This window comes from Alligator sinensis, unplaced genomic scaffold, assembly GCF_000455745.1.
Source record: "Alligator sinensis unplaced genomic scaffold, ASM45574v1 scaffold144_2, whole genome shotgun sequence".
Lineage (NCBI taxonomy): Eukaryota > Metazoa > Chordata > Crocodylia > Alligatoridae > Alligator > Alligator sinensis.
Window position 1 is genome coordinate 4,284,122 of NW_005841872.1, and position 25,889 is coordinate 4,310,010.

Below are 25,889 nucleotides of genomic sequence, written 5' to 3' on the forward strand. Positions count from 1 at the left end.
GCAGAGCAGCGTAACAGTAGGTTAACAAACAAAAATACTGCAAAATTCTGGATTTACTTGAATTTAAAGCAGCTGCCCAATAATAAGATTCTACACATGGAAATGTATAAATTTGTTAAAATGTCCTTGTATAGAACGTAATTATCGGGGATTCATCTTAAATTCATCCCCTCCCACCGCTGCAGGGAGGCAGGCAGTGTGGGAAGGTGGTAGGCGGAGGTCAAGAAGCTTGCTGTCTGCTTGCATCTGCCGCCCTGTCACCTTTGCCCTCTGCCCTCCGCCTCCTTTCCCCTTCCATTTCTGGTCCTCCTCGTGCCCCTCCTCCAAGTCTCTGTTTCCCACTTTCCTCCTTCTCTCCCAGCATCTGCTTTCCCCTCCCCCCAGCCTCTGCTTCCCTCCCACCTTTGCTCCATGTCAGCAGGCTCTGCCCCTGTTCTAGCCTGGGGCACAGAATACAGCCCCAGCCCAGCCCAACCCCCATAGCAGCCATGCAGGCTGCACATCTCTGCTACAGACCAGACTGGGGTGCTCAGTGCTCCAGGCTGCAGCATACATGGAAACTGCCAGTGTGGAACAAGGGTGAAGAGGGGAGGGAGAAGGGTAGGTGGAGGAGCAGAGGCTGCTTGGTGACAGAGAGCTACAGCACCAACCCCTCCCTCATACTGTATTCTAAGATGAGGGGCTTTTTTTCCATGTCTTAGTTGGGGGGAACCTCATCTTAGAATCAGGAGAATACAGTGCATTGGAGCAGACCAGGCCCCCAGCTTCCTTATTGTTGCAAATGTGTAGTCAAAGCATTACTGAATCAATCTCTTCCTTCACACAGTCATAATAAGGTGCATTGAGCATGTTCAATAGATGCTGTGAAGCAGGGGAATTGCCTATTAACATAGGGACTTGATCAAACACTGGCCGCAATTTCTACTCACTTATGGATCCCAGGCTCATTTTCTCATTTTTCCCCCCTTTAAATATTTCTTTCCCTGCTTCCAGCACCCTGAAAAAAATAAAATGAAAAATAACATGCATATCCAGCATGAGTGTAGTCAAACTATATGTGGGACATACGGCAAGCACTCAAAACCCATGACTCAGGTCCCAAAAAGAATGATATTGGCTTAAAAAATATTTCTGGGGGAGGGAGAGTTATTTGCCTTCTGGTTTTCCAGCTGTTCTCTGGAATTGTGAAGGCTATAAATTTTATTTTTATTTAAAATAAAAGCTGAAATCCTCAGTTAATCTCATGATAGGCTGACTGTATTTCCCACGTCTCAAAATGGGACACTGCTCCCTTCACCTTCTCCAGCATGCTCAACTGTCTCTGAGCTCCAGTCTCAGCTGAGCATGCCAGGAAGTCAGAGGATGCAGAGCACTGGAGACCAGAAGGGAGAACATAGTACTGGAGAGTGGGGGCAGGAGGAAACAGTCCTGTTTTTACTGGGTCAGTCCATTTTTTTACAGCCCCGTCCTGGGGATTCAACTGAAAATGAGATGAAGGTTTTCATTTGACCAAACCAACAGGATGCCTGGTACAAGCATTTAAATTGGGGCTGTCCCAGCAAAAAAGGGATGAATGGTCAGCCTATCAGATGACAGCCAGGATCCTTTGGTGAAAAACAGCAAAGTAAATCAAAGGTTGTTGTGGGTGAATCATATGGACATATAGGTGAAGGCCTTGCCATAAACTTACATAATAAAAGTTACCTGTAAAACGATGGTACAAATCAATCTTGCCATTGTAAAACAAAAAACCAAAAACAAACAAACAAACAAACAGTGTGCATAAGTAGTGATCAGGGATGGTCCAAAAATTAGATGTCCATCTCCATAAAAATGTTGATGCTCTCCAACCCACTGCCTTGATGTAATTTGTCTCTCCTAACAAGCCCTTTCTCCTGCTTGTTTCTCCTCTTTCACACTACTGCTGTGGTCTCCAGCCAGCTGGGCGCTCTGAGGAGCAGCATTGCACATCTCCTAGCTGGAGTCTGACTGAGCCATAGCAAGCACAGGGGAGCTCCAGAGGTGGTCCTGTCCCTTGCTGATCTGTTCCGTTCACCAGAGAGCAGCTGTGCAGGGAGTTGAGCTCTGCACCATGTGGACTCTTTGTTCAGGCTTGTTCCTGGCCATCAGGAGAGACGGGGGAAGAGGCGGTAGAGGGACCAGGCAGGAAAGGAGGAAAGGGGAAGAGGAAACTGGGGAAGCGAGTATGGGAAGCAGACAGGAAAGGAGGAATCTGCCAGCCACAGGCTCCCTGAAGCATGGGACAAGAACAGCTCTGGAGCTCCCCCTGCACCTGGATCATCAAAGAAAGCAGTGGAAGGGGGGTTGGGTGTGGAAGCAACGGGTAAGGAAATGGTGGGGGAGGCAGGCATTAGGGGGGCAAGAGGAGGGGGCAGGCTGCCTGCCCCTTCCCATCTCTGCTTTCCCTCCCTGCTTTCTATTCTGCCTGTCTCCATGCCTCTGCTTTCTCCCTGCCTGCCCCCTGACTCTGCTTTCCCCAATGCTTGTCCCCCATCCCAACCCTGCTTTTTTGCTTCAGCAGCAGGGGGGACAAATTTAAAATGACTCTCCAATAAGTAAATTCTGATCCAGGAAAACTATAACAAATTTGTAATGTTGTTATAAGTTTGTTGTCCAGGAGGGGAAGGCTAGTCTTAAATTCAGAGTTGTCTTTGATTTGGGTAAATATGGCATGGGGCGGGGGGGTCTTCTTAAATTCATCTCCCTATAGCTATGGCAGGGAAAGCAGCAACAGGGGAAAAAGGGGCCAAATCCCTGCCCCATATGCCCCCCTGCCCTTTGCCCTTCATGCCCCCTGACTCCCTGCTACCTGTCCTCCCTGTCCCTTACTCTCCTGTTTGTCCCATGTCTCTGCCTGCCCACCTACCACTCCCCATTCCTTGTCCCTCCCCTTCCCCTTCCTTTCATGGTAGCTCCAGCCCAATCCTGGCCAGTCAGAAACATCAGCAGCAGCTCTGGGCCTGGCCAGGGCTGGAGCTGGAGCTAGAGTCAGAGCATAAGGTAAGCTGGGGGTGAGGACATGCAACAGGGTCTCCCCCACACTCCTGCCACTCTCACCATGGATCTGCCTTGTGTACCCATACCCCCACTGTGGATCTCCCTCGTGTGCTCCCCCCATGCCCCGCACAATCTCCCCCATGCTTCCCCAGCTGCACATCCCCCTTCCCCACCCCAGCCCAGGATGGGTGGTGGCTCAACTCCAGCTTCAGCCCTAAGCCCAAAGCCAAAGCTGAAGCTGAGCCGCTGCCTGCCCTGAGGCAGTACTTAAATCTAAGATGAGTCTTTTTTTTCCCCTATGTTTGTTGCAGGGGAAAAAACTTGTTTTGGATTCCAGTAAATATGGTAATCGCTAGGGAAACCTCCAAGCAAAAGCCAGTGGAAAAGTAAGAAAAACTCTGATTTTTCCCACGTTTTTCCTTTTGACTGACATATGCTATGTGGACATTCCCTCTGATAAACAAGTCAAATTGGCTTTTGCTGTCCTCCAAACCACAAGGATTAGGCTCAGCCAGACAGGGAACCTGAAGCCATACCAAATGACTTCACTCATTTGCCTTCCACCTTGTAATCCATTCCAGTTCAAAATGAGGAGTGCTCTATGAAAAGCTATTTAGAATATGAATATATCCCAAGACCTCAAATGCCTTCCTACCCAGCTTATAAAACTTAGTTTTCATGCCAACTATGTTGTTGAAAGAATGCTACATATGAAAGATCTTCATCAAGTTTGGAAACAGGCAATTTAAGGGAGGTTTTATTTCACATGGAATGCTTTACATAACTGTACCAGCAGGAGTTCCAGGAAGGCAGATATTTTTCAAGATTGCTGGGTAATTGCTTAGGGATCTTCAGCTTTTCACAAAATGATAATCCCCCAGTTTACTTTGTTTAGGATGCCTGGGAAACTAGAGGCTGGACAGGAGGTGCAGTGTTTTTAGTTGCGTCACTCTGTTAAATTCAGTACAGGCAAATGGCTCCCAAACAAAAAGTGGTAGATGGCTGAAACAAGCTACCATCAGATATTTCATCTTATTCTGTTCAATAAGGTTGTCTGTTGAAATATTAACTAAATGCACTGACCATAACCATGTCTCATGATAAGTGTGTAGGCAAAGGGGGAGTTAGTAGTTTCTGTACCATACATTATAGGTTGCTGCCTATGCAAGAAATTAGACCAATAGGTACACTTCATTTAGCTCTCAAATCCACTTTCCGGAGGACTAACTCTAACATTCTAAACTCCTGAGCAGCTTCAAAAAGTCACTATTTTAAAAATATTGCCAGAGAAAAATTTCCTCCTTTGCTTCCAAAATTTTACTGGCCAGGATCCTGGAAGAGGAAAATTTCAGTGCTGAACATGTAACAAATTTAAGATTCAGTATCTCTCAACCCAGCAAGAAATGGGAGCTAAGCCATCTCCTCAGTGGGGGACACAACATTAGCTTAAAGCTTTGAAAAGTCAGTTATCAGACCTGTATAATTTATATGGCTCTTATGTTGAATTTGTTCCATTCAGAATCTCAAGTTTGTAATATCTCTTTCCTTAAATGTGAGTGTCCATCTGGAGTAGCATTTCTGTATCAACTCAGTGAACTGATTACTTGTGGAAGAGCTGCAGGGAAGAAGTTTAAGGAAAAGTTAGTTGCTCCTTTTTGCTATAGTTTGGTTCCCTGCATTTCAGTTTTCAAAGGTCTGTGGATCATAGGTGATTTAAGCAGCTTGATTTTATCATGTAAAAATGGAAATTAATAGAACATGCTCTTGTAGGTAAATTGGGAACAAGTTGCTACCCTGGTCTTCAACTTTTGGCCCTTAAACTTTAGTGGGAGGGCCCAATCCATGCAAGAGCATAAGATATTTAGATCTCAAACATAAACTGCTCAATTTGAAATGTTGCACTGTTGTTGTAGAATAGACATGGAACGGGTGGTGTTTTGAATATTTACCATTTGGTGTTGCATTTGAGCTAAATGAATAAAACCAATTAAGCCTTAAGTGAACAAGACTTACTGAGTGCAATGGAAATATCTATTAACCAGACAAAATACCTTTGTGTACCTCTAACAAGTTTTAAATGTACATATACATTTTTAGCATACTGTGTCTATATACATCATTGCCCACTGTCATTAACTATTAACTATAAAGAACTGGTATGGGCTATAAAATCAGAAGCCAGAGCTATTACTTCTCCTGTACATTTGTAAAAACAATTGCATTTATTAAGAGGGACACACTTTGAAGACTTTACTGGAAACTCAAGCCAACATCCTAGTACTTCACAAGACAAGCTCTTGGAGAATTGATCTTAAAAAGCAGAGAAAGTCATAATACCAAGAACAGGATGATTGCTGAAGTTACTGTGTGAATAATTTAACAAATCATTCCTTTAAAATGGTATATATGACAATACCTCCCAAATATTTGTGGCTCCCAAGTTCATTGCTTATTGATTTTCGGGGCAGTGACTCTTGGCTATGTATTTGAGAAGTCCATGATCAAATGCCAAGACAGTGATAGAAGACAAATGCTGAAAGAGACAAAAACAGAACTTCACCAAACATGACACTACATTCTGCTGTTTCAGAAGTCCAGCTAGGAGTTCTCCTCTAAAGGGGAAAAAACTCTTCATTATCCTTCCAACTCATTACCTTGGGGGATCTCACCTCCTCATTTTCCTTGGCTTTTTGTTTCTAGTCTCTGGTCAGATATTATGGGTGCTGCATCTATAACATTCCTAAAAACCTCACCCTCACTCGCCTCAGCAGTCCTGCTGCAAAAAGCAAGGCACATAACATGATCCTTTCTCTCAATGTTCATTTAAATTTAGACTGTAAGCATTTAGAGGTGGGGACAATAACTTTTATTTCTGTGTTATGCATTATGCCCACTGAAGGCACCGACTGAGGACCATATAGGATGACCCATTATTTACTCCACAACTAGACTTACTAGGTATATCTATTCTTTGTCTTTGTCAGGCTCTCAAGCGCCCTCTACCACACGCTGTGCCTACCCACTCCCATGTTCATTCCAAACCCTCAAATGCAGTGGTGAACCTACGTTGTGGTTGTCTCAGCAGCTGCTTTGTAGTACACTGGAAATCAAGATCTCTTGAGTGGCCCCATGAGCGAACTCCTGGACCCTTTGCTATCACATTTCCAGGTCTGATACATGGGAGTGCAAGTAGAAGGCTAAGGAATGCTGAGAGGAATCCCTTCCAGGACATGCTAAGGGCACAATGCAGACATATCCATTGATGCCATGCAGTAAAGAACATAAGCCGTGTGTAGACGAACCGAGAGGCATGTGTGCACAAGACTTTAAAGCAAGCTAAATGCTCTTGCACCACTTTAACGGTGTCAGTGTTTGCATGCTTCATCAGTGTATTGCGCATTAATTCCAGCCGCTGTAGGAAATTTGGTGGTATAACGCACCTTAAATTACTTGAGGCACAGCAAACTAAAACTCCTTCGAGGAGTTTTAGTTTGCTGCCCCTACAGCCATGGAGCGAAGCACTGCGCTCTGTGCAGCTCCACGGCTCTGCAGGAAGCCCTGCAGCCAGCCTGGCAGCAGCCCGAGAAAGCAGGCTCCGCCCAAGAAAGCAGCGAGCCTGATTTCCACCTCCCCCTGCCCCCGAGCCTGCCTGAGCTGCATGGGGGCCCAGTGCTTCCCTCCGTGGCTGTGGTACCCCCTGGGACCACTCGAGCCAGGTGCCTGTGGGCGGGTGCCACCGGGGGCAGGGGGGGGGGGGGTGCCACTGTGGCAGGGGAAAACATCAGCCCCCACCGCAGCCCAGGGACCACTCTGCCCACCAGCAGTTTGCCATTCCCTCCCCACCGGGGAGGCAGCTAAGTCAGCAGGTTGTGCACATGATACGGAGGTTTAATCAGCCCTAAATTGAAGCACTGTTTTTTAAAAACCACTGCTTCAGTTTAGGGCCCCTGTTTTGTCTACACATGCTCATAGTCTTGAACAGACATTCAGTTTCTCCTGGGAGTATCACTGCTTTGCCAGGAGAAACCATGAGTATACAGATGTTCAGACTTTTTCTACCAGAATAAAAATGACCACTCCAAGAGAAAAATAACCTTGGAACAATGAGGGTTAAATCACTCCCAAGAGTTTTTCTTGGAACAGCGAATGTCTGTACATGCCATGGCTTCTCTTAGAAGAGAACATAGTCCTCTAGCTTCTCCCCTTCCCCACAAGGAGTCAGTGTGTGGCTTGCTGAACTGTGCTTCTCCAGAACAGTCCCCCTTCACAGTCTTCACATTATGTTGCAGAAAAATGCAGGCTGACCATGGGCAGCCTGGGGTAGTCAATCAGGGTTGCTTATGTACTGCTGTGATCTGTCACCAGGCAGACTAAGGAAGCCCCTTTTCCCTCCTCCCTCTCTGGCTGCAGTGTCAGCACTGCAAGCTTTTCACTCTTCAGGTCCTTAGGATTCAAATGTCTGCACACATGACTCTGGGTTAGTAACTGTATCCAGAGAGCAAACCTGGGAGAATTTTCCCAGATTATTTGAATATGTTTGTGCAGCCCATGTTGTCACCTCTTGCAGTTTGTTGCTTGTTGTATGATATTTGCCATGTTTCTTAAAACAGTGGATCATAGATTCATAGATTGTAGAGTTGGAAGGGACCACAATGGATCATTGTGTCCGACCCCCTGCCCCTGGCGGGAAAGAGGACCGTGGTCAGATAACCCCAGCCAGGTGATTGTCAAGCCTCCTCTTGAAGACCTCCAAGTTAGGTGATAGTACTACCTCTCTTGGAAGCCCATTCCAGATTCTAGCCACCCTTACTGTAAAAAATGTCTTCTAATGTCTAACCTAAATCTACTCTCAACTAGTTAGCACCTGTTATTCCTAGTTACTCCCTGGGGTGCTCTGGTAAATAGTTTATCACCAATTCCCTGTTGTCCTCCCTTGATAAACTTATAGGCAGCTACAAGCTCTCCCCTCAGCCGTCTCTTGTGAAGGCTGAAGAGATCCAGATCTCTCAACCTCCCCTCATAGGGTCTTTCACTGAGGCCACTGATCATGACAGTGGCCCTCCTCTGAACCCTCTCCAGATTCTCCGTGTCCCTCTTGAAGTGCAAGGTGTGCTAAGAGTGAGCTTCCATTATTAAAAAAAAAGTTTCTAACTTTCAGGATTTGAAGAGAAAAGCATGAAATCTTTAGCTGAATGGACTTGGAAGTAAAGTCCATTCAGAAAGTAGAGTCAGAAAACCAAAGACAAGTTAAAAAAAAAACAAAAAAACAAAAAAAAACTCTTTTCAAAAGCTCATACCCGTAAGCCAGTTTCATAATTTTGGGTGACTGACTTGTGATTTTAATACGCAAGTCAGCAATACTAAGTATCAGATGACAGCATATGTATGGATGGCAAAATCTCCTATATAAAATAAAGAGATAAAAATTGAAATTGCAGCAACAGCAGCTAGATAGTTATGTATTCGTATTATTATACTGTATTCAATTTCTCAACATTTCTCTTACAACTATCAGAATTTATCTGTCTGCGTTGTATTCCAGTTGGCTTTAAAAACATAATTCCTGTTTTTGAGGTCTGTTAACTGCATAAACAATAATATATTTCATGTTTTCCCTTACTGTCTTCTCTGTGAGATTAAGATACCAGAGTCCATTATGTGGAATTTCATTCATGTATGGCAGGTCTAAAAATGCTATTTGACTTTTCCAACCCACTGTTTTGACTTCCCCTGAAAAATGTTCCAGTGCTACTGATGTAAGGAGAGAAGTGGGTAGCCATGTTATTTGAAGTCAGGCAGAAGATAGAGTAGGGTGGCATCTTAGTCTCTTAACCAGTCAGTTTCTATTGTGACAGTCTGACTAATGTAAGAAGTTAATTTTTTTGTTCTTAATATTGTCCTTGTGGCAGTCCATTCCCACAAGCGATAGTTTCCTACGTTCCTCTGACATAATTGAAATTTTAGTCAATAGATAAATAAGAGACAATGAATATTTATATTGAAAAGTTATTATTTTGTTTACTAAATTGGTCTCATCTATTCTGATGTCCTGTTTTTTCTCATAATATATGTGGAAGCCTTGTCAGGAGTTGGTTTAGAGAGTCTTTATCATTCATTGATAGAGCCAGGAAACCAAATGTTTGTTTTGCCCTTCTAGTTGTGGCTTCAGAAAAAAACAAAGCTTGAATACAGTAAAATTTAGGGGTGCCTGTAGGCATGAGGGGATGATAGTCTGACGCGCTGTAATTACAGCATGTCAGAGCTAGAGGTGCACCAATACACTGGTCCGATATCGGATCAGCACTGATATAAAGAAAATTGACTGTATGGGAAATTGGCCTGATGTGGCTGATAATTTGGCTGATAAATGCCTGTGCATGTACACCGCTACAGTGCAGCATGCAGGCAGCAAGGAGCAGAGCCTGGCAGCTTGGAGAGCTGTGTACAGCTGGTAAGTCTGTTGTGGTGGACAGGTGGTGGGGGGGAGGGAAGGGGCATGGTGGGGCAGATCAATTCCCCCTGCAGTGACTGAGGGAGTGGGGCTGGGGTATGTGCTGCCCAGTCGGTTAAAATAGTATCATTCCCTATCATTCCTTAAAATTGCATCATTCCATATCATCCTGTGGAGCTGCAGCTTGTCCAAGGGGCATGGGAATGGGGAGCAGCTCCCACCACTGTGTGCATCTTGGGAGGGAACGGAGTGGGGGCATGTGCCCCTGGATCTGTGCGGGGTGGGGTGGACTGCAGCTATGGGCTGGGGCCAGGGGCCGCACCAGGCTCTTCCTGACGTGAGGAGGGGGAAGGCTGGACCGCGTTGTGTTCGGGGTGGGTAGCAGTGGTGCTGGGAGGGGGGCAGCGGGCAGGGGTGCTGTAGCCACCCCAAATTTTGCCGTAGCCCCCCATAACCCCCTCCCAGCGCCACTGCCACCTGAACCAAGCGCAGCGGCAGGAGCTGTGCCCCCCGCACCTGCCCCAGTCCCACTCCCTCCCTCACCATGGGGGGCGTTTATCTGCTCCCCCATGCCCCTTCCCTCCTCCCCCTCCCCTTCTACCACAATAGACTTACCAGCTGCGCAGAGCTGTGTCAAAAATTGGATTGGTATTGATCGATATGCCTCTTTAAAAATTGGCTATTGGTATCAGCCCCCAAATCTCTATCAGTGCACCTTTAGTCAGAGCAGACTCGATTAATTGAGTCTGCTGGAGCATGCTAATTAATGCACTCCAGCAGCCTCTACATCTCATGTATTCAGCATCCCTGTGCTTCAAAATGGCAGTGGCGGCACTATAACTAAGGTTTGTCAAGTAAGCTTTAATTAAAGTGTCCCTGCTGCCACTTTGAAACATGGGACGCTTAATACACAAGACACTGTGGGCACTTTAATTAGAGTGCCCTCTCCTCCCTTCCCCCTCCCCCTCCAAGCATTTGTAAACATGCCCTAGATTGTTTGTTCTGGAGAGTGGAAGGAGAACAGCAAGGAGGAGGAGCACAATGTTTCCAGAGACAGAATAGGGCCAAAAGAGCCAAGAAAAATAGGAATAAGTTTATCTATTAGGTTTATCTAATCTGTACGTGTGCACAAATATAGATTGGGGAATCACTGACTAGGCCACAGGACAGCAGAGAAGGACCTGCGGGTTACAGTATGGCCATGAGGCCCCATCTATACATTATACGTAAGGCATAATTAACCAGTTAACCAATTAAACTGGGCCACACTTTCAATCAGTTAATGGCATGATTAAAAAAAGGAATAGAATAAGGTACCCAAAGTTGCTCCACAAAAGATGTATAATAATTTTTTAGCTGCTTCCTATCATGCCATTAATTGAACGTGTGGCCAGGGGTCCCTGTGGCTGAGAGCCCCATCAGCTGATTGGAGCTCCCAGTTAAGGGTCCCCATGTGCACCCCCAAACCTTGGAGCTCCCAGCTGACAGGGCTGTCAGTTTGCAGAAGGTGTGTCCCATGCACCCACATGGCTGGGAGACTGCAGCTGCTGTGATCACACAGTTGTGGGGTGCCCTACACACCCCCGCAGCTGGAAGATTGCAGCAGCTACAAAGTCACTTATTGTCACTCAAATAGTCACCCTTTCCCCTTCACTGCCAACGAAACAAGGAAATTGTAGCAACTTCAGTCTCCCTGCTGCGGGGACCCCTAGGGTACCTCTGCAGCTGTGAGCCAAGGTAAGCTGATGGGGCGTCCAGCTGCAGGAGTGCATGGTGCGCCCCCATGGCTGGGAGCCCCATTAGTTGACCCAGCCTCCCAGCCAAGGGAACTTCTTTCTGGCGACAAGGCATGATGAGATCTAATGCACAATCCACGCAGTCACACCTCCTGCCATGCACATGTAGCGTGGCAGGAGGTGCCATCATGTGGATTGCTAATTAGATCCTATTATGCCTTTACCTGCATGTGTAGAGAGGCCCTAAGGTGAATACAAGCTAACAGTGCTCTTGATACAAAAAGGGCCAACACTATACTGAATTATGTTAACAGAAGTGTCACTTGCAAATGGAGGGAAGTGATTCTTCCTCTCTCTCAGCACTGGTAAGGCCTCACCTGGAGTAGTGTGTCCCGTTTTGGGCTACACACTTCAAGAAGGGTACGGACAGAATGGAAAGTGTCCAGCAGAGAGCCACAAATTTTTTGAGGCCTGGGGGCATGATTTATGAATAAAGGCTGAAGACATAGGGTTATTTAGTCTGGAGAGGAGGAGACTGAGGTGGGGTTTGGTAACAGTCTTCAAATACCTGAAGGTTAATCATAGAGAGAATAGAGATCGGCTTTTCTCTGTGGCCATAGGAGACAAAACTAGGAGCAATGGCCTCAAACTACAGTAGAGGAAATTTGGGTTGAGATTAGGAGGAACTTTCTTCTGTGAGGGCAGTCAAGCATTGGAACAGGCTACCTGGAGACGTGGAATCTCCATCCCTGCAAATTTCAAGAGCAGGTTGAACAGGCACTTGGCCGGGGGGATCCTACCTTGACCAGGGGACCAGACTAGATGACCTTTTGAGGTCCCTTCTAGCCCTACTTCCCTATGATCCTATTTTAACTACTCTTCACTTGATCTGTAGCTACTTCTCATAACATCTCTTTGCTCCATAGGTTTACAGCCCTCTTTGCCTTTTCTTAGTGACTGTTTTCATTTACATCATGAAATTAAAAATTGCTTTACTTGGTACTTATCTTAGGCTGTATCTGCTTTTTCCCAGACCTGAGGATGTCTAATCTAAACCTACTCGCCACAAGTTGTTGGAGAGTAGGTTTAGATTAGACATCCGTAAGAACTACTTCACAGTCAGGGCAACTAGGATCTGGAACCAACTTCCAAGAGAAGTGGTGCTGGCTCCTACCCTGGGGGTCTTTAAGAAGTGGCTCGATGCCTACCTGGCTGGGGTCATTTGAGCCCAGTTTTCCTCCTGCCCAGGCAGGGGGTTGGACTTGAAGATCTACAAGGTCCCTTCTGACCCTACTTCTATGATTCTATGAGGAAGGGCATCTAACATCCCTTTCAGCAATATATTTGGATTAATAAAGAATTTTAACAAACAAAATTTGCTTACACCATTAACTACACAGACATAGAACCTTTCCATTTGACATGCCATGCATAAGGTGCATGCCATTGCATCTGTATAAATCAAAGAATAGAAGGCATTTGTAATATAGCCCCTTTTCTCTCACTCATATATTCATTCCCTTTTCCCTTCACTTCCTTTATTTGAAGAATTTTTGGTGTCAGGACTGCTTCTGAGTCCTTTACAATCAAGTGAGCATACTGGGTTGGAATAAAACTTCTAAAGTTCTAGAGATACTCCATTACTTTTGATTAAGAATTTGTAACATGGTAAAATAAACTAGGGGTTTGATCCTACTCCGCATTTATGCATTTAAGTGGATTTATATGCCTGAATATATTCCTGTTCTACACACTGCAAGTTCTAGAAAACCAAGCCACCTAGAAAACCAAGCCTAGATAACTTGCTATTATCTTAGTCTTCAAACCATGTCACAAAAAAGCAGGAAGAGACAGGACTGCACACCTTTTGTATTAACAGTTGTTCAGCAGCTTGAACAGGATGGAATAGGATCTCTACATTCACATTGGTACATATTAGATGAAATAGCATCTGGTCATAAATGTTTCAAAATCCACTGCTGAGTTCTGTTGATTAAATGTTTTGCAGTATTCATACAAATGGAAACAGGGACGGGTTATATAAAGAAAACCTTTTGTTGCGTGGATGTACTATTCGGAATACAGAAGAGGTTACTGGGATTGTGATTTATGCAGGTAAAAGTTGGCTTTTATGTTTTATCTCCCATATTCATATTTTGTAGGATTTTTAGATTTTAAAAAATATTCTATATTCTTTTGTTTAATATAATTTTTTTCTACAGGGCATGAGACCAAAGCTTTGTTAAATAACAATGGACCACGTTACAAACGCAGTAAGCTTGAAAGACAGATGAATATTGATGTCCTTTGGTGTGTTCTCATACTTATAGTTATGTGCCTTTTTTCTGCCATTGGTAAGTCATTGTTAAAAAATTAAAGCTAAGGAGCACATCCCTCCCTAAAATCCATGTGCTTTGCTTTGCAATATTAAAAATACACATTTTCTATCTCTTGAGTGATGAACAGTGAACTCTGGTTGGTTTGCCACTCCAAGGGGAATGAATTAATGATGAGTTATGCAGTAGTGACCAAATGATAATTGGAAGGTCACTGGCAGGGAATCTGAAAAAATACAAATTTTCCCATATGTAAATTAACAAGAATTCACTGTTTGTCCATCTCCCTTGCTACTTAAATTATTTTTTATAATAAACTGTAGATACCTAAGCCCATCTAAATATTAACCTCCTAATCATAGTAATCAAATGTATACAGTTCTCTAGTAATGATATAGATATATAGATATCATTATTAGAAAACTGTATGGCCAGGTGCCTCCACCATTAGTACAAGGGATAAGGAGTTTTAGTGATATGTTTTACTGGAAAAAACTGCATATTTGGGAGTGCGGTTGCACAAGCTTTCCAGCATAAAGTGTTCTTGCTCAACTCTATTTGTTGATGCCCGAAAGCTTGTCCAGCAATTCTCCTAGCTGTACAGTTGTCTAGTAAAAGATATCAGTAAGAATCCTTGCTTCTCATACATTTCATGGATCATTATGCTGATGACAACACTCTACCTTTGGTAGCATTCTTCTCCACATAACAGTCAGCTTGAAATCAAATTATAATTAAGGGCAACTGAATTTAGCATATCATTAGTCAGATGCCAAGGCAATGTGTTAACAAAGAGTAAACGTGGCTATCACATGAACCTTTTCCTGGCTTTATTAGACTAAAACAGGAACTTATTTTGGCTACTACTGTATATAAGTAGGCAGAGTTATAATATTAAAAGCTGATATCAAAGTCCATCTCAATGTAACAAGTCACATTAAAACTTAGAAAATGTTTAAGGGGCAGAGTTAAGGTAGTTTGGATTCAGGTTTGTGAATTGCATGATTTTGTGTCTGTAAGTAAGAACTGCATGTAAAGGTTGGATGGCAAAATGTTAATATGGCAAAAGAATATAACCTGAAAGTGTTTGGGGTATTACCTCTCCTTTCCCCCTGCCCACCCCCTCCCCCCCAAGTTTTAGGTTTTTCACTGCTTCCTTAAAACCTTTGAAATATCAGGGATACCAGCTCAAGTCCTTTCTTCATGAGCTGAAAAACTTGTGTGTCTCAAAAAATAGGTAATTGGAACTTTCACATCTTAGTTTTCAGAGTGCACTTCTTATATCTTTAATAAAAGTATATGTTCTACAAAATGTGAACATTTTAATACCTGTTTAAATTCCCTGATTTTAATTAGGTATTAAAAAGAAAATACAGTAGATAAAGAGTTTGTAAAAGTCTGAGTAAATCTCTTCAACTCTCATTTTCTCAGCTTCTATCTTCTAACTCAGGATATCATCATTTTACTAGCTCTCTAGTCATCCTGGTGCCTTTGAAATCAAACAAGATCCACATTTCAAATGCAGAAAATAAGTGTGGCCTTCAAGCCTTTTTTCATATTTCATATTTCCTTAAAAAATCAGGTAAAAGCACAAGCCATGTTTTCTCTGCTTATTACCTCTCAGGTAAAATCTATGCAATATAAATATATTTTTTTCTGGGAGTTCATTTGAGTTTTCATCTATTTCAATTCTTCCTCAGGTCATGGCCTTTGGGTCTGGCAGTTCAGTGAGAAGAAGAAACCAGTGTTTGATGTTCCGGGACCTGATGGCAACTATTTGTCCCCAGTTCTAGCTGCAGTCTATTTATTTTTGACAATGATAATAGTTTTTCAGGTAAAAAAGTTGTATCTAATGGTTCCTTATCTTTACAAGGGATGGAAGAATGGATAGATAGATGGAGAACTTGGGAAGCTGATGAAGTATTTAAACCACAATGCAGTTAGACATGTGAGAAATATATGATTACATATCCAGAAAAACAAAGAGGCATCATTAAAGAAAGGTTCTACTCAGCAGCTAACGATGACCAAAGTATAAATACCCCCCAAATTGTAAAGGCTCAAATCCTTAGCTACTGAAAGTTGCATGGCTCTGTTGACTGTAACAGAGCTACAAAAATTACACTAGTTGAGTTTTTGCTGTAAAGGCTCTAGGAACAGTTTTCTTTTTAATCAGACAGGAAGGGTTAAGATGAAGTATATGCTGCTAAGGATACTCAACAGTCACACTCATGGAATGCCAGGCAGCAGAAGCTCAGTAACCCACTTATGGTGAAGAAACACATAAATGTAAATTATTGGTGATTTCAGAATGCAAGTAACAGAAGAGATATCCCATTTATCTCTTTAAAAACTTCTGAGATTTGATTCAGAATTTAATGTTGAACAGACTGTAGGTGCCTCTGTGCTAAATGACTGGATGATATAGAACATCCCTGCAACATGTCAATATATAAGAAATCTAGGTGCCTTACCCTGTTGATATGCTTCACCCTCTTGTAGTAAGACACCTGAATCTTAGGCACTGCATCACCTAAGTAGAGAAAACTTATAGGCCAATTAGTATCTTGTCTTAAATGATTCTGAAATAACTTATGATTCTGAAATGTACTGGGATTTGCCTATTGCTTATTTAAATATACACTCCTTTAATATAGTTTAAAGGAGTGTATTCTCTTTTAATAAAAATAATTATTCATGACAGAATTATTTAAAGATACCCTCCTTTTAATACAGTTTCATTTAAACTACCACACTTGCTACTTACATATGCTCAAATTTATCCCCCAAATTTAATTCATCACGCTAAATACAGAATGTAACCCAGAATTTCTGTACTGACAAACATCTGCAAGGCAGCATTAAACTATAAATTATGTTGTTCGTGGCTTTTTTGAAAATCACCAAGAAATTGCTGAAAATCTATTTTGGAAAAACCTCTAACCACAACACTTTCTTCAGCAATTACAAAACCTGTTCTTCATTCAGTTAAACTGCTACACAAAAGCGAGCCTGAAAAGATTACTTTTCTACAGAACCTAACACTGTTCATTTTAACATTCTTATTCCTGGAAAGCTAATTTAGTACCAGCCTGTTATTACACAGAATAAATTTTGGGGCTATTTATCCCTTTTGATATAAGGTATTCTTTTGCATTTGCAGAATTCTGACTATACTCTGTGTTTTTTCCCTCTTTCTCTTTTCCTTTCCTAGCTACTTTCAAGCTCAACTTACTAGCCTGAAAATGTTTGCTTCTATCCAAGCCTTGGTAATCACACTTCCAGACATAATTATGGATTTTGGCTCTATAATAAGCTTTTCTAATCTGTCACAGTAAACTCTTTTCAAACATTCTAATAATTGTACAATATTGACTCTAAGCCTATTTAAACTCTTAAAGGTACAGTATAGTCCAGCAACTCTTTGTGACTCTAGTCTACTATAAAATTGATTAGATTATAACCAGTTCAAGGTATCAGTGCTCTTCTAATTAGTCTATGTTTGTGTGTTTTAGGTTCTGATTCCAATTTCTTTGTATGTATCCATTGAAATAGTTAAAATATGCCAGGTATACTTCATCCATCAAGACAAGGATTTGTATGATGAAGAAACAGATTCTCAGCTACAGTGCCGAGCTTTAAACATCACAGAAGACTTAGGTCAGATACAGTATATATTCTCAGACAAGACTGGTACTCTTACCGAAAATAAGATGGTTTTCCGGAGATGCACAGTTTCTGGCATAGAATATTCTCATGATGCTAATGGTGAGCCCATTTATTGTCTAATGGTTATATTTCATTCTAGCATATACACTGAAGTAACTGTAACATAAAAGCAACATGGAAACTCTATTCTTAGCTTACATTACAGTGATGGTTTTGAAGGACTAAAAAGTAATTTTTTGCTTCGAGAACATGACCCTGTGACTGTCTAAGTGTGCCTGTAGATGTGCGGGGACAGTGCTCTGATGCACTGCAATTACAGCACATTGGAGCAGACTTGATTAATCGAGTCTGCTAGAGCATGGTAATTGCAGCCTCTGTGGTTCGTGTATCAGTGCCCCTGAGCTTCAAAATGGAGGTGGGGGCACTTGAACTAAAGCTAATTTGATGAGCTTTAAAGTACCCCGCTGCCATTTTTGAAGCGCGGGGATGCTGATACATGAGATGCTGCAGGCACTTTAATTAGAGCAGCTCTCGGAGCTTCTCTAACTAAAGCAAACCCTTCTCTCCCCCCGGGAGCATGTGTAAAGACTCTCTATGGTGCCACCCTGATCTGTCTTCTGCCTTACTTCAGACTAAACGTGACTAAGCACCTTTATTAAAATGATTGACCACTTATGTTGTGAAATTTTTATTTTCCCCCTAACATTTTGTGTGCGTCCTTTTTGAATTTAAACATTTTAAGTTCTGAATTCCTATTCTGACTTCCTGTTCTGAATTGCCTACATGAAAATATTGATAGATATTATATTGGCTTTCTAAATGTAGCAGTTAAGTTTATTTTCATGTTAATATTGCTGACCGTGTAGTTAATATTGCTGACTATATAGCTTTCTTGACAATCATTTTCAGAGTTGAGCCAACATACCAGAAAAGGACTAAATGAAATTCATTAAAGGTGAATCATAATGTTTAAAAATGAATTTAAAATTGCATAAGCTCCAAAGCTAGTAACAAAGTACAGCTGAGCTTTAAATTACAGAATGAATATTATTAGCACTGTTTTAAAATAGACCTAATATTTTAACACATACAGCATTTTTCCCCCCAAAATTTGGTATATGGTATTGTATTATCCAAATGGTACAACTGAGGAAATTAACACATAGAAGTTGCAGTTTCCCAAGGGCATGCACTAAAACAGAGACAGAAATAAAATTTAACTCTAAAACATGTCTCCAGGCTCTCGTTCCATACACTGAACAATAGAGCACACTGCCTTTCTTCATTCTTTTTTGTTTGCTTGCTAGCTACTGATTTCAGGGGGTACTATGGTCCTTGCAAGAATCAATGGCGTTATAGCTAAAATAGTACAGGAAAGGCAGCATTTTATGAGTTTGATTTCATCAGCTGCTGTAGAGCAAAAGCAGAATTCTGAACTTAGGTCTTGCTTCAAATATTTGGTCTTAAAATTTGTTTCTCATTTTTAAGTTTGTACCTACTTTCCAAAAGTGAATTTGGACTCAACAAAAGTGAGGATAATGATAATAAAAAACAGTGACACTCTGTAAACGTAATAGTACCATCAGATACACAACGTAAAATAAATTAACCAAGAATTATTTTTTCCTATTAGCTTTTGTCACTTATGACTATTCTTGATTTTATTTGTAGTCCAAGTTGGCACAAAATTTCCAGAACCATTCTTTCTGGAAAGTCACGCCAATCATATCTTGTCTTTCTACTTATTGATTAATTTCTTGTTTAAATATGGTAAGAACTCTTTTGCATCCTTTTTCCTGTCATGGAACACATCTGTAAAACTTGCTAACCCTATGCTTAATTCCAAAGGATTTATCATCAACTTTCCCTTAGTATAGACTAGAAGCCAGCAGTTCTTCATGGGCTTTGCTTGGAGTATATTTAACTGATTCTGTCCAGAATGCCTAATCATTTCTGGCCATGGGTTAAAATTATGTATAGAGAACTCTTAAATCTTACACCTTTTAAATGATTCTGAGTGGTTGTATATGCAAGTTAAAAGCTGATCAAGGATGCACAAACCCAAGTAAAACTTAGGGATAGTTACATCTCTTGTATTTTAAAGGTCTGTGTCTTTTCCCATCATCCCTAGTAATTCCCTCAGTCATAATAGTTTGACACTTAGAACCAATTTGTGACTAACCTCCAAGATGAATGTAGACATCATTGCAAGATCTCATTTAAAATTGTTGCTAGATTATTTAGATGCTGAAGTCTTCAATTCATTTTCTACATTTGGGAGAGCAGACATACCTGAGTTAGAAATTCTATTCTGAGTTTGTTACAGTCAGAGTTGGCATCACTTCCAACAACTTAAATTATCTGGCACTTCCCAGTAGAAGCCTCTGATTTTCCTTGTGTATACTTCGCAAAACTTTAGCCATTTTGCATGTTGGGTGTCTGTCTCAGGCTGAATTGTGTTTTGTTTGGGAAATCACAGTCAGGACTCTTCAGTGCAGCCATTTTTGAGAGGCTGAATGGCAGAAATATTGTTTTGCCACTGGTTCATTTTGGTGATCCTTTAACATTCTTTAGTTCTCCCATGCTGTGGACAGGGGGCATGACATTTGCCAGGAGAGTGTTCATTCTGTTAGAGGTGTGTCCTTGCAAATGCTACATTTATCATGTGATTAATGCTCTTCAGCTCCCCAGCATGCCCAGTGCACATTTAAAGGTCCAGGCACACTGGGAACCCAGGATCTGCGAGCAGTTCCCTGATACTGGGCTCCCCACACGCCAGCAAGTGTAAAGGAATGCAGGCGGCCTTGTACTGGAGGCCAGCTCTGTGACGCTGGCCTGCCCAGCTTACCTTTATAAAGTCGGGGCACATGGGGAGTCAAGCCTCAGAGAGCAGTTCCCTGATCCCAGGCTCCCAAGACACCTACAGACCCACAATGAGATCTGAGCAATTTTATCCCAGATCTCAAAAACTGCATGTCCTGCCAGGCCAGATCTTGAACATCTGGCACAGCAGTATGCACAGTTTGGGGGGGGGGATATAGGATAAAATTCCATTATACATTTAAATTAACATCTGCCACAGACTATTTACTTTCTCCATGACAATACACTCAAACAAAACTGCATTCTAAACCTCCAAAAAATCTGTTCGGACATGTTCAGTACAGATTTCTTCAACTCTAGCACTTAAATGTCAGAACATTCTCTCCTTAGTCAGCATGCACGTGGCTCCAAAAACTGGCCAGCTCCAAATATGCAGGATCCCCACACAGCAACTGGACATACTTGGTCCCCTTGTAGCTGAATAGAAGGGGAAAGGAGAGAAATCTGAGACTGATTTGGCAAAAAAACCTGTGATGGAGAGCCAGGAGAGAAAACTCAGACTGGCTGGGTGAAAGGCTAGCACTGGGTCTTGTTGCACAAGGAGACTGCCACTAGGATCAGTGGTCAGAAGGCTGAGGCTGAAATCCTGCCAGAGTAATAGGTAGAGTGCAGTAGCATGGGAACCCATTGGTTGAGGGAGAAGAACACTGGGATTGGTTGAGGCCCTCTTCTCTAAAGCTATTGTGGTGCAGTCTTCAGTCACTTGAACCCTGACTTATTTCCATGGGGCTTCTGCCTCATTCAGGGCACAAGGTAAACCTGCTCTGGAAATGAATAAAGGTTGTGCACTGAAGCAGACTGTTGTTTGTGGGATCTCAGCTTCACCAGCTACTATAAGAGGACAGGATAGGTGTACAGTGAATGAGATGAATATTTGGAGGCAAAGAATGAATGGTCTCATAGCTAAGGCAGTTCTGCCCTGGAGAACTGGATTTTATTTCTGCCTCTGCAACAGAGTTTTTATTTGATGTTAAGCAGGTTGCTTAAGCCATCAGAAGTATTCATTAAGTGGGCAGTCCTAATTTTTTTATGGCTGCCCAACTTGAAACCTGGGGATCTGATTTCATAAGGGATAAGCATGCATATTTGCAACTGAAGTCAATAGGTGGTGGGATTTGAATATAGAAAGTGTTAAGCAAGGCTGTATACTGTGAAAAAAATCAGGTGCGAGGTATCTCTACCTAGGCTCATAAGATTACTGGATGCTTGTGACCTTAATCTCTATGGCTAAATTATCCATCGGTTAATTGGAATAATACCTGCTCCCATTATCTCAGTTCTGGAAAGGTACGTTAATTAGTGTTTGTGAAGGATACAGATACATTTGCAGGTGTATCATAGAAAAGTCTGTAAGGAAATGAATAAATCAGTCTTCAGAGCAGTAATTGAATTAGCAATAAATAAGAACTAGGGCCACATATTGAACAATGAGGAAAAATAAGATACTGCTTAGCTGTTGATTAAATGAGTACCACCCATCCCCTGTGCTAAATGAGGCATGGTCCTATGAAGAGATAGTATGAGCATATAATTGAAGCTATATCACAATGCATGTGTGCAAAGGGACTGAATTAAGCTTGCAAACTCTAGTTCTGAGATTTCCAAATTTAGGAGTGCTTAACATGTCAACCACAATGTTCTTTAGAAATAGTTTATCATTTTTGTGGGTAATAAAATAATATAACATGGCTAACTAACTGTCTAGCAGGCTGACTACAGCCTCCCAAGCTTTGTTCTGGGACCTATGGTATATTACAAATGTTGTTGCAGACTCCGAATTCATCCAAAGGTTTGTTTCCTTTTTCCTGTTTTATGCGGGTTCTTATACTGCACTCATCAGGACCTCACTGCCTTCCAGAATTGCATTAAGAAACATGACTGATATCTATGATATGGAATTCATTTTCTATCTCCTCCTTCTCTCTCTTGAGAGAGAATTTTGTGTACAGCATAGTATTTTGTTTTGATAGGATTTTATTTGATTAAATTATGCTTGCTCCTATGTCTGGGAAGGCAAGGTTTAGAATATGTGACCTCTGCTTGAGTTGATGTTGTTGAGGTGCCTTATGGGATAGATTCAGATAAGCCTTTTAAGAAAGTTCTTCTCTTGCAGAGATGAGCTTTACCTTTATACCAGAGTTAAGTTTTATCTGAGGAATGGAGTTGTCAAGGCCAATCTTCACCCTAGGCACCCAGGTTAGTTTCTTATGTGTATCGCAAAGGCAAAGTCGGAAACCCTGCGCTTGACGCAATATAATGCTCTGTGTCTAACCAGTGCAGGAAATAGAGAACAGATTTGACATGTTTGTTGTAACAGGTGTCATAGATGAAACATGCTACAAAATTTGAAATAGTGGTTTCGTAAGGACCTGATGGCTTCATGTCCATCTATATTGCATTGCTTTAGTTTAGGCTGAAAGTGACAAAAGGCATGATTAGTGGAACCCTGATCATCTTCCCCAAGCATGGGGAAGAGTACCCTAGCCAAGTGGAGATGGTACTCACGGATCCTACTATGTGAGAGCTTAGCATCAACCAGGTATCCAAGAGCATTCCTAAGATGCAGACTGATTTGACCAATTACGGGTGTGCTCTGTCAGCCAAAGGAAATTGCACTGTGGCTACATAACCTCTGTCTTGGCACTGGTTTCCTCTGGCATCATTGGAATATTCAGCTCTGTACACATACAGACTTTTTTTTACTAGCACTGCTTTGATGCATAGCACAGACACACCATTCTGTCCTGCTCAATCCACCTTTCATTAAGAGGCAACAAAAGGCCATCTTAACTCACATTTTGCTACCAATAATATGACAAGCTACCAAGCATACTGATGTGAAGCTGCAGTCTTAAACCTGGGGACTCAGCCTGGCTAGCACAAGCAGTCATCTCATCTTGCCACCCAAAGGCTGTTACTGCAGACTGGTCAAGCTTTCCCTGCAGCCTCCAACAGGGCCTAACCCTCTGCCCTCTCCTTGTCACTGGAATGGCCAGCTGCAGTTAGCTGACCTTTCAGTTCCCACAAATAAATTCCTGAACAAGAACAAGTATTTGGGGAACAGAGTTCTACCTGACCCATGACTGCTGTAGTGCTCCCTCTGGCTTTCTCCTACATGTTTTTCTTAGCTTGATCTCCTGGCTTCCTAACTCAGTTCACTGGTAACCTCACTCTCTAGCTATTCCTTTGGTACCCTTGGCTTGACATGCTTTTAGGCTTAACAGTCTGATTGGCCTCCTGACTCCCTGGCCCAGTTTGTTCTCTGAATTCTGGTCATGCATCATGACCTTGGTCTGCACCTCAATCCCTGAGTGGCCCCACACTGAGCTGCCCACACCATGGCATGGCAGTTTGCTTGGACCTCCTCCATTCAGTGAAGACGGTTTGTCCTGGAGCCTAATCCCCTGCTGGTGCTCTCAGTCCCTCCTGTGTTGGATACCACAGATTTGGGAGACAGGCTGGCTGGGCAGGACCAGCTGAACCAGCTTGGTTTCACCTGAGGAGTCCTGGGAACATAGATGCAGCTGCCCAAGAACCCAACTGCCCAAGAACCAATTCCTACAGTCTCCAGTGGTGTATCCTCAGGAGAATAGCCAGTGCTAATGTGAGGAGACTTGGCAGCTGTTGCAGGAGGTTGCTCTGGGCTCTGTGCCTATCCCACATAGTCCTGTGCGCCTCTCTCACCTGATGGGGACTGATGATGCTTCAGGGGATTTCTGATCCAGTGGTACCTTTTGTTGCTAGCTCAGCCAGGACCCTAGTTCAGGGATTAGGTGAAAGTGAGACCCCTGAGTTGGGCCTACCCCCTGGTGAAGCACAAAAGTCCTGGCCTCCAGTACTGGGAAGCATAGTTTCATAGTTGGTAGGGTCAGAAGGGACCTGAGCAAACATTCAAGTCTGACCCCCTGCCATGGCAGGAAAGAGTACTGGGGTCAAATGACCCCGGCAAGGTGTTCATCCAGCCTCCTCTTAAGACCCCCAGGGTAGGAGCCAGCACCACTTCTCTTGGAAGTTGGTTCCAGATCCTAGCTGCCCTGACTGTGAAGTAGCGCCTCCTGATGTCTAGTCTGAATCTACCCTCTGCCAGCTTGTGACCGTTAATTCTCATCACTCCTGGTAGTGCTCGGGGGAACAGGGACTCCCCCAATGCCTGTTCGTCCCCTCTGACTAGTTTGTAAACAGCCACTAGACACCCTCTCAGCCTTCTCTTGTGGAGGCTGAGCAGGTTCAGGTCCCTTAGCCTCTCCCTGTAGGGCCTGGCGTGCTTCCCTTAGCCTCTCCTTGTAGGGCCTGCCGTGCTTCCCCCTGACCATGCGAGTGGCCCTCCTCTGGGCCCTCTCCATGTTCTCCACATTCCTCCTGAAGTGCGGCGCCCAGAACTGGATGCAGTACTTCAACTGTGGCCTGACCAGTGTTGCATAGAGGGGGACGATCACCTCCTTGGACCTGCTTGAGATGCACCTGTGGATGCATGACAAGATGTGGTTGGCCTTCCTGACCGCGTCCCCACACTGTCAGCCTATGTTCATTTTGGCATCAGTAATGACTCCAAGATCTTTTTCTGCCTCTGCACTGATGAGAAGAGTTCCCCAGCATTCCTTTGTCCATTGTATTTGATGATCCTTACTGGGTCCTGGTAAAAGTTCTATATCAGGAGCAGGCAAAATGCAGCCCATGGTCCAGGTGTGGCCCACCAGGCCATTCTATCTGGCCCATGGGGCCCCTAAAAAATTTAGAAAATTAATATTTATCTGCCCCTGGCTGTCAGTGAGATGGCCCTCAATGGCTTGCCAAAACTCAGTAAGTGGCCTTCCACCCAAAATAATTGCCTGCCCCTGTTCTATATTAAGGAACTTTCCCCCGGGCAGGGAACTGTTGCTATATATGCATCCCTCTCCTGCTGGTTTGCAACACTGGAACAAAGCAGCTGAGCTTTACCAATACTAGTGGGGCCTATGGGAAGATGAAATTCCATGGTGGAATTTTGGACTTGCCAAAATTCCACATTCTAGAGCTGGTCTCAGTTGTTCTATGATCCTGACCGTAACAGATCAACTCACCAAAATGGCCCACTTCATTCCATACCTGGGCCATCCCTCAGAAAAAGATACAGTCCAGTTACAGTTGGATCACATAGTATGCCTCCACAGGCTCCTAGATTGCATCATATCAGACTATGGGTCCCCATTCATCTCTCAGTGTTGGCTTGGAGTTCTTCTCCTACTTACAATCTGTGCTCATCTCATTTCAGCTTACCATCCCCAGACAAATGAACAGGCTGAGAAAATCAATTGGGTCTTAGAACAAGACCTCCATTTTTATCTCAGTTTTCAACAGAATAACTGGTGCTTACTCCAGACACTTGACAAATACACATACAAGAATTCTGAGCATGTCTCAACTGGACAAAACCCATTCTTTGCAAACTTTGGTTCCCATCCCTAGTTACACCCCACTTTATCCATAGACTCTGACAACCCCAAGGGACCACTGCTTATTCAGCTCTTCTGCATAACCCACCAAACCAACCCTGTAGTCTCCAAATTACAACTCCCCCAGATTCTGAAGATCCACCCAGCACACCACACATTGTTATACCACATCGTACCCAACTTCCACCACCCCATAACATTCCAAGGACAGGAGGGGTACCTAGTTGTGAGATGTTTAGATTCAAAGTGGAGACAGCGGAAGTTGCACTACTTAGTAGATTGGTAGGGATACAGGCCTAGAGACCACACATGGGAACTGGTGGAAAATATCCACATCTTTGACCTACTGAGAATTCCATAAGGA

At 43.0% G+C, this 25,889-nt stretch overlaps 1 protein-coding gene across 2 annotated transcripts in view; it reads left to right on the top strand.

Moving 5' to 3' along the window:
- Positions 1-25,889, top strand: part of ATP10A (ATPase phospholipid transporting 10A (putative)) — a 170,909-nt gene that overhangs the window by 99,499 nt on the left and 45,521 nt on the right. The window contains exons 4-8 of one of the 2 annotated variants that reach the window (XM_025195615.1): positions 3,330-3,404; positions 13,214-13,320; positions 13,428-13,559; positions 15,242-15,375; positions 17,057-17,309. In XM_025195615.1, the coding sequence (XP_025051400.1) occupies positions 3,330-3,404; positions 13,214-13,320; positions 13,428-13,559; positions 15,242-15,375; positions 17,057-17,309 (701 nt within the window). The remainder of the gene's footprint in view (positions 1-3,329; positions 3,405-13,213; positions 13,321-13,427; positions 13,560-15,241; positions 15,376-17,056; positions 17,310-25,889) is intronic. The other variant, XM_006017071.3, reaches the window with a different exon arrangement.